Raw genomic sequence first — 15,203 nt, 5'->3', positions numbered from 1 at the left:
TGTGAGCACACGGCACTGTCTGAAACTGCTGTAGGATCTGGATCAGGCCTTCATCGCAAACATGTATGAGCTGACAAAATGCTGCCAGTACATCAGGCTTTCTTACCACAGTCATGAAATTAAACTTCTTTGCCAGCATTCACTACTTACCAAGACAGTTGTGGCCATCATGGGCTAACATGAACCCATCGTAGCAGGTACATCTGTAGTTGCCTGGAATGTTGATGCACTCATGGACGCAGCCCCCATTGTAGAAGTCATTTTCACATTCATCAATATCTAAAACACAAAAGGAGGATAAAGAAGTTTTTGTAAATAGAGAATCCTATGAATACAGGAGAATTCTCCAGCCAAGCATGATCTTTGAATATATGCATTCTCCTAATCATTCTATATACTTATATTGCATACTCCATCCAATAGATGGCTCAGGGAATTACAGGCAGATTATATGAGGATCATAAGAGACTGAAATTCAGCAAGCTTATACCTAGAACACTCCTTCTCAAATTAACTTTAGTATCACCACAGGAAACAATTATATATTTTCAGAAAATTTTTGAGTGATTTTGTTATTATTTTATATTTAAAACATACTTTTCATTTTCTGTTTAAAATAATCAAGCAGACAATGAGTTAAACCATACTATTAATACAGTTTAATAGATAAAAGTATGACCAGAAAGTCTTCTCAGCACAAGGATGACTTGATATATTCCTGACAACACATAAAGCTGTTTTTATGTGCAATAAATCTTGAAAGGCACCATTTCTGAAATAGCTGTCACAGTCTGCTGAGCTCTGTGAAGTTGCTCTTGATAACACAATGCAGTTTTGTCCGTCTCTTTCCCTTTCCCCAAAAAGAGAAGCCCTGTTATAATTTTCTCTATTATTTCACATATGAAAGTGACAACAAAATTTAAAGTTTTATTCTTAGAAAGCATGTTAGAATTACTGTTAATTATGTTTTGTGCACTGACATGCAAGTGCAGAACCACCATGAATGACAAGAGATATTAATTCCATTTCAACTGCAAACAATTCTATTATGGTCTTCCATGACTCATACAAAAAAAAATCACTTCTTCACTCATTCTAGAAAGTGCATTCTAGATCGTATCTTGACTTACAGATGGGATGTATGCATTACAATTGCGTCTGTGAATCAGTGGCACACATCAACCAACTAAAAACGCACAAATAATTACAGTCTCATAAGTTGAGAGCTGTCAGCTCTAAATCTGCGGTGTGCTAAACCAAAGTCCCCACCCACTGTCCCTATGTTACATAGTGCAAGATACGCTGATAAAGACATCTGTAGAAAATAATCTGTTGGCACATTAAAGCTATCCTGCCTGTAATTTCAAGTGTGCCTTCCACTGCAGAGGTGGATGATGTACTTTGATATTAGGTTCACACAGACTCCCTCTTTTTTTTTTTTTTAATTTTCAAAACTATCACCAGAAAAGCTTAGCTACCTGGTATCATACCCAGAAACAATCCCAACACAGCATAGTAGTCTGGGAAACACAGATTCTGCTGAAAAGACAGCAGAGACTCAGTCGTTCACTGGCCCTTCAAGCATTTCTGCCCTTGGTCTGAATCAAAGTTTGTCCCTCTTAGCACAATCCTTTGAGATGTTTGATTTGGCAGAGCAGGGACAGGCCCCCTCCAGCCTTCTTTGTAGGTCTTCCCCCTCAGGTCCGCCTGTCTATGTCTCCATCTTCTTCCATCCAACAGCTTTGAAGCCCTCCTTCTGCAATCTCCTCAGCAGTTCAAAATGGGAATTACTAATTTAACTTTATCTGCAAAAATAATTAGCTTTTTTTGTAACTCAGAATTCAGCACAACAAAAATGCTGGAAACAAGAAAATGGAGAAAGGATCTTAATAAAAATAATACCTACTGATGAAAAGTAAACTTCCTAGCCTTTGAACCACTCCTCTGTTTTGAAAAATTCCCATCTTTCACTAAGTACTTTCATCCATTAGCTTTATCAATGCCTAGTCAGCGCAGCCTGTGGGTGTGCTCTGCCTCCCACAGCCCAGTATGACAACAAAAACCATCATTTGTGATTTTTCCTGACAACACTAACCAGTAAATGAGTTACTGCGTATTGGGGCCACTCTGAACTCAGCTGCACAACAGTATTGCGAAGTCCCAGAGATGCTCTCCTGCCTATATAGCCCAGTAAACCTGGGTACACATTTCTAGAGAATTCTAGTGAGCTCTCCACTTAATAAATATTTGCAAGGTTACTTAATCACTCATGAATATTGTTAAAAGCTTCCTATCATTCTAGGGCTGCAAGGATAAAATCAGAGACCTACAGTAATGTCATGCTTTAAATGGTCCAAGTCAATAACTGAAAAGCACATAACAGGACTTGGTGTCAGGTGTGTACTTTAGTAAACTCCTGGGAAAAAGATAACTTCATTTTCAGATTTGTTCTTAATTTTCATCCAGCACCAAGTTTTGTCTGAAGAGGAAATTCAGGAGACAGTGTGATCAGTTGTTACATTACTCAGCATCAGACTGCAATGCACTGATCAATCCACTTCCTTTTTTCAAACAATGAATTAAGTAACACTATCTGTTTAAGTAAGCAACAGGAAAGTTAAGTAAGCTCCATGAGTTTCCCTGGCACTGAGGTCAAACTGACAGGCCTACAGTTTCCCAGGTCTACCCTCCAGCCCTTCTTGTAGATGGGCATCACATCTGCTAGCCACCAGTCGACTGGGACCTCCCCTGATAGCCAGGACCATTGATAAATGATGGAAAGCTCCTCTGACAGTTCTCTCAGTATCCTCGGGTGGATCCCATCTGGCCCTATTGACTTGCATACATCCAACTGCCGTAGCAGGTCACCAACCATTTCCTCATGGATAGTGAGGGCCACATTCTGCTCCCCATCCCCTTCCACCAGTTCAGCGTGCTGGGTATCCAGAGAACAACTGGTTTTGCCGCTAAAGACTGAGGCAAAGAAGGCATTGAGCACCTCCGCCTTTTCCTCATCTTTTGTAACTAAAGTTTTCCCCCACATCCAGTAAAGGATGGAGATTATCCTTAGTCCTCCGTTTTGCGTTGATGTATTTGAAAAAACATTTTTTGTTGTCTTTGATGGCAGTAGCCAGATTGAGCTCCAGATGAGCTTTGGCCTTTCTAATTTTGTCCCTGCACAGCCTTGCAACATCCTTATAGTCCTCCCGAGTGGCTTGCCCTCTTTTCCAAAGATCATAAACCCTCTTTTTTTCTCCTAAGATCAAGCCACAGTTCTCTGTTCAGCCAGGCCAGTCTTCTTCCATGCTAGCTCATCTTTGGGCACGTGGGGACAGACTGCTCCTGCGCCATTCAGATTTCCTTCTTGAAGAGCGCCCAGCCTCCCTGGACTCCTCTACCCTTCAGAACCACCTCCCAAGGGACTCTACCAACCAGTGTCCTGAACAGTTCAAAGTCGGCCCTCCAGAAGTCCAGTACAGTGGTTTTACTGGTCCCCTTCCTGGCTTCTCCAAGAATGGAGAACTCTACCATTTCATGGTCACTCTGCCCAGGACAGCTTCCAACCACCATATCTCCCACCAGTCCTTCTCTGTTTGTGAAGAGAAGGTCTAGCAGGGCACCTCCCCTGGTAGGCTCACTAACCAGCTGCATCAGGAAGCTATCTTCCACGCTCTCCAGAAACCTCCTAGATTACTTTCTCTGGGGCGTGTTATTCTTCCAGGATATGTCTGGGAAGTCCCTCATGAGAACAAGCGCTGACAATTTCGCAACTTCTGTCAGCTGCCTGTAGAACTCCTCATCTGTCTCCTCATCCTGGTCTGGAGGTCTATAACAGACCCCCACCAGGATGCTTGCCTTGTTGGCCTTCCCGCCAATCCTAATCCATAGGGACTCAACCTTATCATTCCCAGCTTCAAGTTCCACAACATCAAAACTCTCTCTGATATAGAGAGCCACACCACCACCCCTTCTGTGCTGCCTGTCCCTTCTGAAGAGCTTATAGCCAGGCACTGCAGCACTCCAGTCATGAGACTGGTCCCACCACGTCTCCGTGATGGCAACCAAGTCGTAGCCTGCCTGCCGCACGATGGCTTCTAGCTCCTCCTGTTTGTTATCCATGCTGTGTTCTCTGTGTAGATGCACTTCAGTTGGGCCATTGCCTTCTCTCCCAGCTTTGCCATTGTTCCCCTTGGTACAGCTCTAACAAGCCTCGTTTCAGCCCTTTCCCCTTCTTACCTAGTTGAAAGCCCTCTCAATGAGCCCCGCCATCCTGGCCTAGGATCTGTTTTCCCCTTAGAGATTGGGACCTGTCTGCAGCCATCAGGCTGGGTGCTGAGTAAAGCACCCCATTATAAAAAAACAAACAAACAAACAAACTCTCTGTTGGCACCAGCCTCTGAGCCACATGTATATCAGGTGGGCTTTCCATGCCCTCCCCGTACTCCTCCCTGCCACCATGGGGATAGACAAAAACACCACCTGTACTCCCACTCCATCCACTAACCATTCCAGTCCCCTAAAGTCCCATTTGATAGCCCTCAGGCTTCTCTCTTCAGTGTCATCACTGCCAGCCTGGACTATTAAAAGAGGATAATAGCCAGAGGGGTGAACCAGGTTGGGAAGCTTTCTGGCAATGTCCCTGACCCTGGCCCCAGGGAGGCAGCAGACTTCCCTATGGGTAGGATCAGGCCGACAAATAGGGCCTTCTGTTCCCCTGAGAAGGGAGTCACCTACAACACCCTTCTTTCTGTCTTGGTAGAGGCAGTCCTGAGGCATGGAGTCGACTTCCTCGCCCTAGGCATCCTCCTGGGTAGACTTCCTACCTCATCCTCACCTACCGGTCTCTCAAGCTCCAGGGCCTCCAATCTGTTGTGTACAGAAATTACAATGATAAATGATAATGATACAGTCTTCTAAGAACTTATTTATGCTTAACTGCATTTAAATAAGACAGCAACTCCCAAGGCCAGAGCTGGATATGTACAACCACATTTTCAGTTGCCAGTGAGCTAAGTCCTGATCATCCCTTTCTGGAACTGGTTTGGGAAATCTTGAAAATCCACTGCTTGTTTTAAAAGATAACATTATTGGGAGAAAAAAAAAAAAAAAAAAAAAAGATAAAAAGAAACTTGCTTACTTGGGGTACAACTAACTGTACAGGTTCATCTGTCTTACAAGATGAAAGAAGCTTGTATGCTATAGTGTACATTCTTCTGGAAAACAGAGGTGAATCTTTTTGTTACAACCTGGATCTCTTTTTCAGCAGCCCTAGGGAATGCAGCAATGTCATACAATGCTATTGTCCTTCTCCATCAACGTGTTACTTAAAGGGTACATAAAGTACAAGCCTAATTATTATATAAGCATCCAATAACTTTTTAAAATTCTAGACAGTTATCTGAGAAAATCTTAGCATTTGATAACGTGAGGAAGTGCTGTAATTTGCAATCACTGTATTCAAGTCATAGGAAGAGAATCTGAAGTTGTCTTTTTTACATAACCTAATTCTCTTTAGTCTGGCAGAACCTGTATCCATCTTATACAGACTGACTTCTTTCATTATTACTGCTGAGACTCTCAGCAGACCAGATATTTGTTTTATTTGTGTATTCTGCAACAATGGGATAGCACTCTCAGAAGTCTCACAAAGCCACTGTGATTTATAAGCCTCCAGAGAAGCCAATCTTCCAGCAGCATATACAACTTGACTAAGAAATGTTCAAAATAAAGTAAGAACTGATCTCTTCTGCTTCCAGCTTTCTGATTTCAGCAGAGTAGAAGACATCACTATGTAATAATTAACATCCAAAATACAAAACAAACTGTAAAACAGACTGAAGAAATGCTTGTTCCCATTTTGTCTAAACAGTTTCAGCCTGGTATCATGAAATTTGCTGTGCACTAACCATCTTTTCCAAGCAGAAGGCTGCAGATACATCATCCTAGGAAAGTAAAAAATCTACCTCCAGCAAAATCCATTCCCAGTCTTCATGAAACCAGTTGCCACTCATCACATCCTCATATGTCCAAAAATCCTTACAGCACATACAAGAAAATGTATTTGTCAGCACAGCTACAGATCATTGTGGGCAAAGCCTCTGAAATCAAAGGAAACCTCTGTGTGGAGTTGACACATTTTGGATCAGTGTCACAGCTGAACTGTCAAAGATGCCTTATGGCCATTAACATGCAAGAGGAAGAATGGCTGAGCCCTGAAAGTCAATGAGCCAAATTCAGCTTTTAGTGTTGAATTTCACAGATTTCCATAGAAAATTGGGAAGCATGCATTGTAACAACCTTTATCTTGGCATCTATCAAGGACCTAAATCCCAACACTCACTATGCAGCAGAACTTCAAAATAGGAGTAGATTGGGTAAAACATAGGTTCATTTGAAACTTCTTCTAGATTACTAATGTAAAGGAAAATCTGGAGTTAATTTAGAAAACACAAATTATAATTGACTTTGAAAGGAATAATTTATGTGCTTGGACATTTTAAAATAAATAGCCAAAGGAAGTTGTCTGCCCTCATCAATGTCTTCTAAACTAAAGAGCCATGAACAAAACTAAGCATACAGGTATATTACACAGATGTAGGGTATTTCCTAAAGCAGTTGGATCTATAAAACAGCTAGAAAAATAAATATTAAATTCTTTGTAACTGTACTTCAATGGACAAATCTCCATATTTTTTTGGTATCTAAAGAAAAAGATATTTCTGTTTTCATCTTTATCTATTAATCTAGCTGCTTTAAACAAAACACTGCCAAGGGGCATTATGGAGACGTTAAATAACATTGTCTTTAAAGACTTGCCAAAGGAACCATGTTTTTACCTTCATGTTCCATGAGAAGTTGCTACCAGCCCTTGTTTCACCTACAGAAGACAAAGCATACCACTTGCAGAATTGTGTATTATCAGTAGTTTTATGCATATTGCCTGCTTCTCCAGAACTGGTATGCAGCAAAGGACAATGTGAAATGCTGGAACGCTTATTTCCATGTGGTAACATTTTGCACTTTTATGGCTTCTCTCTTAAAAGGCCTTAAAGAATTTTTTACTGATTCATTACTGAGTTTGGTCACTGTTCCTCCCAGAACTAATGCAGCATCTTCATTAAAAAAAAAAAAAAAGCACCATACTACCTTCCAGTTCTTAAACAATTGAGAATAAAGCTACAGTATGAACATAGCTTTTTTTTTTCATATGATTGGGAAAGAAGTGACTTTGTAATATCTAAAGGTGAAATGCCCTGGGGTGAAATTGCAACCCTACAAAAGTCAAGAGGCATTTTTGGCATGGACTTTGTTCAGGACAACATTTTTCAACATTTTTTCTGGGATGTATGGTAAAGAGATACCAGAGACAAGATCAGCAATTAAATTGCTTGTTCATAGAATCATAGAATCATAGAATATCCTGAGTTGGAAGGGACCCTTAAGGATCATCAAGTCCAACTCTTGACACCGCACAGGTCTACCCAAAAGTTCAGACCATGTGACTAAGCGCACAGTCCAATCTCTTCTTAAATTCAGTCAGGCTCGGTGCAGTGACCACTTCCCTGGGGAGCCTGTTCCAGTGTGCAACCACTCTCTCTGTGAAGAACTTCCTCCTGATGTCAAGCCTAAACTTCCCCTGCCTCAGCTTAACCCTGTTCCCGCGGGTCCTGTCGCTGGTGTTAATGGAGAAAAGGTCTTCTGCCTCTCAACACCCCCTTACAAGGAAGTTGTAGACTGTTCCCACTAACAAATTCAGAATAAGAAGCAGTGTAGCATCAACACTGTTACTTTACTTTTAAGGAAGTAGGCAGAAATGTAGTATCACAGAATCACAGAATTTCTAGGTTGGAAGATACCTCAAGATCATCAAGTCCAACCTCTGACCTAACACTAACAGTCCTCACTAAACCATATCCCTGAGCTTTACATCTAAACGTCTTTTAAAGACCTCCAGGGATGGTGACTCCACCACTTCCCTGGGCAGCCTATTCCAATGTCTAACAGTCCTTTCGGTAAAGAAGTTCTTCCTAACATCCAACCTAAAACTCCCCTGGCACAACTTAAGGCCATTCCCCCTCATCCTGTCACCAGGCACGTGGGAGAACAGACCAACCTCCACCTCACTACAGCCTCCTTTAAGGTACCTGTAGAGAGCAATAAGGTCGCCCCTGAGCCTCCTCTTCTCCAGGCTGAACAACCCCAGCTCCCTCAGCCGCTCCTCATAAGACTCACTAGGGACGATCACTTCCCTAGCCCTGCTGGCCACACTGTTTCTGATACAAGCCAGGATGCCGTTGGCCTTCTTAGCCACCTGAACACACTGCTGGCTCATATTCAGCCAACTATCCACCAATACTCCCAGGTCCTTCTCTGTCAGGCAGCTTTCTAACCACTCATCTCCCAGCCTGTAGCTCTGCTTGGGGTTATTGTGCCCCAGGTGCAGGACCCGGCACTTGGCCTTATTGAACTTCATGCAGTTGACCTCAGCCCATCGGTCCAGCCTATCCAGATCCTCCCGCAGAGCCTTCCTACCCTCAAGCAGATCGACACACGCACCTAACTTGGTGTCATCTGCGAACTTACTGAGGGTGCACTCAATGCCCTCGTCCAGATCATCAATGAAGATATTAGAGGACTGGCCCAGCACCGAGCCCTGGGGAACGCCACTAGTAACCGGCCTTCAACTGGATTTGACTCCATTTACCATGACTCTTTGGGCCTGGCTATCCCGCCAGTTTCTAACCCAACGAAGCGTATGCCAGTCCAAGCCAAGAGCAGACAGTTTCTTGAGGAGAATGCTGTAATATGCAAACTGACAATAATACAAATAAAGTTCTGGATCATAATCAGATCAACGTCTGGTATATTTTCATGGCTTTTGCAGTCCCCAAATCTAGTCATTAAAAAGAATAAAACCACATTATTCTCACACGGGAACATTTATATATACTCTGTTTCTTTAGCAGATTCTACATTAAATATACTTTCAGGAGTAACACACACCCTGGATAACCTGAATTATGTAAGCTATTTGTATTTCCTATATTGAGTCGCACTTTCCTTAAAAAGAGAACCATCTCTAGAACTAAAGGCCAGAAAAAAAGCTCACAGAAGTTAAAGACTGTTTTGGTTAAGCGCAGCCCAAACTTGCTGGAGGTTCAGGTCTCTTTGGAAAGCATGCAACCAGAACAAGACAACTAAAATAATAAGATTCTCAAGGAGTTCAGCATCAGCAAATTTCCACATGTTCAAAATTACTTGAAACCTTTCAGTGTTCTGCTCTTAACATTTGCAAGAGTTCAAATTTATCATTTGTCACATCTGGAAACAAATCTGGCTCCTTCTGATATATATGTATTTTAAATACTCAAAAATGGTAACATCTTTATTCTTTAGATGTTGTGACCTGGGGAACATTACAATCTAATGAATCAAAGAGGAAAACACTGCAGTTTTTATGGCTTTCAGGTTGTCATGATATTTTCAAGACGTCTGTGCCCAAGAAAACTGTAAAATTTGATAGCCATTAGGACTACTCCGAAAGCCAAAGTGAAGGGTGAGCAGGATGGGATTGGGTTTAAACCAGAAAATACAGTCTGAGGTTTCTCAGTGGAGAAAGAAAAGAGTAGAACAGGTACAATAGGTTGTTTAGTATGAGGGTTTCTTGCAGTTTAAATCCCTCAAGCACCCTTCTACTTGTTCTTCCAGTGTTTTCCATGTTAGTTCATCCCTGAAGAAGAAAAAAAAAAACAACTCAATTTTATATTATATATTTATATATTTATTTAATGTATTTATTATTTAATATATTATATATATATGTGTATATATATATTATAACAGCAGTAAAATGAAAATGTCATGTCAACTTAATGGAGATGATATGGATGCAATCTGTGGCATTGCTGGGGTGTTCTTCTGGAAGACATCTCATACAGTTTCCCAGAAAACATCAAGTACTGTTGCAGTTTTATTTGCTTCCTCTTATTATGAGAAGGCTGAGCATAAAATTAATCATACTTTGCATCTTGTTAAAGTCCCTGTCCAAAAGAGAGGGAAAAAAATGAATCCAAACCAAATTATGCAGGGGTATAGCCACATGGTTAAAAAGATTTTTAAAATGCAAACAGCCTCAAATTTAAAACATTTAGGATGCACTTGAAGGTTAATGGCTTGATATCTTATCAAGCCATTAATCACTGTCAGTAAGGTGGGACTTTTTTATTTTCTGTTTTTTTTTTTTTTTATTATTATGTTCTTCTCTAACAATAATTATCTCCTTAAAGTTGTTAGAAATCACAAAGAGTGAGGATGACCTTACAAGAGTCACCTTCCTTTCTTGAGGAGGAGATGCACTAACTGCTCTGGGGAAAAAAAAAAAAAAAAAAAAAAAAAAAAAAAAAAAAGCTCACAGACTCACAAGCCTTCTCTAAGGAGGCAATTGAGTATATGAATTCTGAATTTATCAGCTGTAGAAAAATAAGTGTGTTTAGCAGTTACTGTTTTGTAAGGTTTACTTAATGTTCTTCAAATATAATTCAGCATACAACACGAAAATTAAAGAGTCACATCCAAAGCTTCTGGTAGCTAGACACGGTTGTGTGCTGTAAATAGAGTTCCACTGACTCAGATCACATGTTAAATGGAACAAGGCAGCAGACTGAAAAGCCAAACTTTCTGCAGTAGCTGCATGGTTATATTTTACATTTACATTTGACAGTGAATGACTATCACATTCTTTATTCATTGATAAGAAATACAGTCTCTGGAAACTCCCCTTCCTTATATTTTTCTTAAATTCACTTTACCTTTCTCAGTTTTCCCATCTCTTTCTTACGCACTTCCCTCCTTTCCCTCAAAAAATTGACTCCTAGTTCAGAGTCAAAAGAAAGTTTTTAATAACTGGGCATTTTAACACTGTAACTTTGCCTCTGGGCATCAGATTTGATATACTCTTCTAAATGAGAGCAAAGAAGCTCCCCTTTGATTCTTATCTGCACTTTGGTGCAGGTATTACTGCTTCAGTGTACACATACTTTACCAAAGAAAAGTTATCACTGAAGTACAGAGGATTCAAAATTAGTTTAAAAACAAAACAAAAGCAACTAAACAAAAAAACCCACAACACCAAACTTAATGCTGAGATTTTGCATGCACTTGGTGTCATTTGCTGGCCAGATAAATACCTTTTTTGGTGATACATTTAACACTCCAGAAGCAGGAACAAAGAGGAGATTGAATAAATAACATGGAACATTCTTCATTTAGGACTGTGCAGAGTTTTTGATTGTTTAATTGATAAGTCTTCCTACTGCATTAATATTAGGTTTATAGAGCACTTTTTGCCATGAATTACTTTTGTGGGTCTAAAGCCTTTGGATGGCTACAGTCAGTTATGGAAAAAAGTCTTCCATTAAATAGAATATGAATAGAAAACTTATTATATACATTTGTACATTATGTAAATTTATTATCTCTAATATCTCTATAATATTATCAGTATTATCTCTATGCCATTCTAATCAGCACAATGGGAACTGATTTGGGACCACTGAAGCTCCATTCATACTTAATATAGCATTTTACCAGATTTAAAAAAAAAAAAGAAAAAAGAAAAAAGATGCTATCCTGCACCAGGCATCTTGAAGTCTCGATTATAGTTTATTGTGGTTTCACGTTTTTCCTAACTGATATTTAAACAGATTCGCTACAAGTTCTTTGAACTGCAAGTGAGATACTCAAATAAAGATGGATACCTACAGAGCACATAAAATTTTAGAGTCTGTCTTTATTTAGTGGCTGCCATGCCTGACAAGCTCAAACAGAGAGATTTCCTGTTCACAAACTGTTATGAATGTGAAACATTACATTTGACAGCATTTTCCCCACCACTTCCAAATCACAGACATTTCCATCACAATTCCCTCTTTTAGTATCATGGGAAATGTTTGCTTCCACATCTAATCCTGCATGTTCTTGGAGATCTAATGGGAGAATATTTTTGTGTGCCTTACTGCCACAACTGGTGTGCATACATCCTAACAAGCATGGTTTCGGTAAATCACAGCAGGAGCTTATTCCTAGACCTTCAAATTGAAATACGCATCTAAAAACTTTGAGGAGGATGTTTAAAAGTGTTAAAGTCCCTGATTCACACTGACATCATTCACTTATGCTTTTCCAACCCTTCTGCACATCTTCCTCATTTGCCAATTCTTTACCTCCAACCTTCCTTTGCATTTCATTCTTAAATTCCTGTCCATTGACAAAAGGAAACAATACCAAGCCTCAATTTTGAACTAAATTCTCTTACTACCAGTCAGTGAACAAACATTAGCTTATTGCCCAAGAACCTTCATGTCAAAGAACAGAAGGTAGCAATTCCTCCTTGCTTATTTCAGAGTATGCAGCAGATCACATTATAGTGTAAAATGGAAGACTTCTCAATACCATACAGCTCATGCTTCATGCTTCCCTGGCAGATTAACACTACTTCAGCTTCAGATTGAGACAGATAAGGCCAAAAGAGCTTTAAGGAGTTATCCTGTATTGATTTTCAACAGTTTAACAGTCTTGAGGAGCTTTTTACGTGTTCCAGCAGATATGCCAATCATTTAATAGCAAAGTCAAGTCTTCTGACAGCAGGGTTTCCTTTTCGAACGATTTTTTCCGTAGATGCTTTAGCAGTATCCCTTGGGCTAGTGCAGACTCCTAGCTGAGATCTGTTCTGTCACACTGGTTAACCACTTAGGAAATACAATGTACTTTACATCATGTAGAATTTTTAGAGTGTAGGGCTTTCTGTCATCCTGTATTATTTGATCAAACTCCCTATTTCATATGGGATGTGTATCAGCCTTGAAATATACCAGGCTTGCAAAAGAACTTCCATGTGTATATACCATACTACTAATCTATCTATAAGCAGAGCAACTCTTATTGCACACACCATGAAACTGCTGTGAGAGAGTCATTGTACACACTCAAATGACCTGTTCAGTGCTGCCCTTCATTTCAACATTAGAAGAAGTCTGATGGCTACTTCTAATGTGATACATAAGGGTCCCATTCATGTCCTCTTATAACCCTGGACCTAATAGCTATGAAGCCCAACAAATTAACTCTGCATATTATTTTCTCATCTGTCCCAAATGCAGACAAAACCAATATATTTCCTAAACAGCATCCTTTATGAATATAGAAGGCCTCCCAGAATTTTAGTTTGCAAAGAGCACTCTGTACAGGCTGCCACTCTACGGCCTTCACAAGTGTGAAGACAGTAGCACTTTCCCTATTAAAAAGTAGCTGACTGGAGGATAACTTAGATGATTAAGGCATAGATCCTTCTTTGTTTCAGAGTCATAATTTTTACCACAATTAGTTTTTCTAACTGCAGAACTGTTTATCTGGACTAGGAAGGTCCACATGATAGTAAAACAGCTGTAACATAGGACATACTGAAAACAACAGTATGGCTCATTCATTAAACTCAATGAAACAGAAATCCCACATACCTTGTTGAAATTTAAGACCCTAAAGTAATTTAGCAAGAGTAGTACATTAATACCTGCACGTTGACTAACTTCCAAATCAAATCATTTTATATTCCACTGTTCTTATGAGGACATAGTACAGGGAATTTCCAGTTTTCCTTCTATTTTCTATGGTACACACTGAGTGTAAGCCTGTTTAAAAACTATTTGAATGCTCTAGCCTAGATACAGATGCAAAATCTGTATATAATTTATGCTTTCAGAAGAGTGTTTTTTTTTGTTTTTTTTTTTAAAAAAGTCCTTAAAGATGCTGAGTCCTGCAAGGAAACAAATTTTCTGAGATGCCACTACAACTATAAGAATTGTCTTCTCTATGAGGTTATGTATTTGCTTCACTCATTTTTGTCTAGCACCCTTCAACTTTATGCACTTCATAGAAGGTAATAATGTTACTAGGCTACAGATTTTGTTATTATCCAGGAGTTGAATACAATCAAGTCACCTTTTCTTTCTGTGATGGCCAGTTCAAGTTGTCACAGAACAGTGCCTCAGAATCTCAACTTTCATCGAGTTAAATCTTATTAAATTTATGATAATATAAATAATACCCTAAATGTGAGCACACAGCACTGTCTGAAACAGCTGTAGGAGCTACTGGAAACAGAAGTCAGTGGATTTGAGACTGTACAATCAAAAATTATTTCCAGGATGCCAAAACATTCGGAAATTTTGCTGCACAGCTCAGAATACTAGTGCACCCCCTGAGCTTCATAACAACAATTCTATATTCACAATATGCAAAGTGCCCGCAGTGTAGCATTGCTTAGGTACAGACCAAAAATTTCCTTTTATTTTTTTTTCTTTATTTGGGAATATGGCCCTGGCCAGTAACAACAGGAAACCCTGGATGATGATGATGGTCAATGCAAAAGGGTTTTATTTTCAAAAGAATATTAGAATATTACATTAATGTAATTTCTGACAGTTCTAAAATTTTATTAACAAAAATATAAACATCATTTATGTAAGCTGTCCTTAGTCTTCTAAAAAGTGATACAGAAGTAGATCTTGTGAGCCAGAGCTCTATTTATAACCAGAGGCAAATAATAATAGAGAAAATTTGAAAACCTACAGTAAACAACTTTTGTTTTTTTAACCTGTGGATGTGTAACAATCGTTAAGCAGAGACACAGATATGCACGCTGTGACCACCAGCATGGAACCCATCAACTCTTTCCATCATTACCCTTTATAGGCTCATCAAAACATTCCCTAGACTCACTGGCCAGTAGAGAAATAAGTGAGAGCAGGGGCTCTCTGAAAAGGAACTAATGAAGCTACACACTCCCCTTTGCCTGAGACACAGGGGTGAGGGTTAGGCAAGGCCAGGGCAGGCTGTACAAACACATATTTCACAGTGAGGAAAATCCAGGAAAAGTGGTAAGGATGAAATTTAAAGTTCAACTGTGAAAAACACCATTGTTGACCTGTGAATCACCAAATATTTTCAATTATAAACTGTGCTTGCATCTGATGTTTGGACAAGAAAGAAAGATAGAGCAAACAGATGCAATAACTAGCTCTGCCAAGAAATTAAATATTTTGCTCCACTGTTCAAATATCTGTACTAGAAAGTACCCAGGGCTTCTAGTGCTGTTAAGGCTATCTAGTGTAAAAAAATAATGAAATAGTTTGTATTTATTGCCTGTA

The 15,203-nt window shown here is 39.6% G+C and overlaps 1 protein-coding gene across 9 annotated transcripts in view; it reads right to left on the bottom strand.

Moving 5' to 3' along the window:
• Positions 1-15,203, bottom strand: part of SCUBE1 (signal peptide, CUB domain and EGF like domain containing 1) — a 251,963-nt gene that overhangs the window by 183,720 nt on the left and 53,040 nt on the right. For all 9 annotated transcript variants that reach the window (XM_021278740.4, XM_072041711.1, XM_038173489.2 and 6 more), the window contains one exon: positions 151-279. In XM_021278740.4, coding sequence (XP_021134415.1) covers positions 151-181 — 31 coding nt within the window. In that variant the 5' untranslated portion in view covers positions 182-279. The remainder of the gene's footprint in view (positions 1-150; positions 280-15,203) is intronic.

Source organism: Anas platyrhynchos, chromosome 1, assembly GCF_047663525.1.
Source record: "Anas platyrhynchos isolate ZD024472 breed Pekin duck chromosome 1, IASCAAS_PekinDuck_T2T, whole genome shotgun sequence".
NCBI lineage: Eukaryota > Metazoa > Chordata > Aves > Anseriformes > Anatidae > Anas > Anas platyrhynchos.
This window is presented reverse-complemented; position numbering and strand designations above follow the sequence as displayed.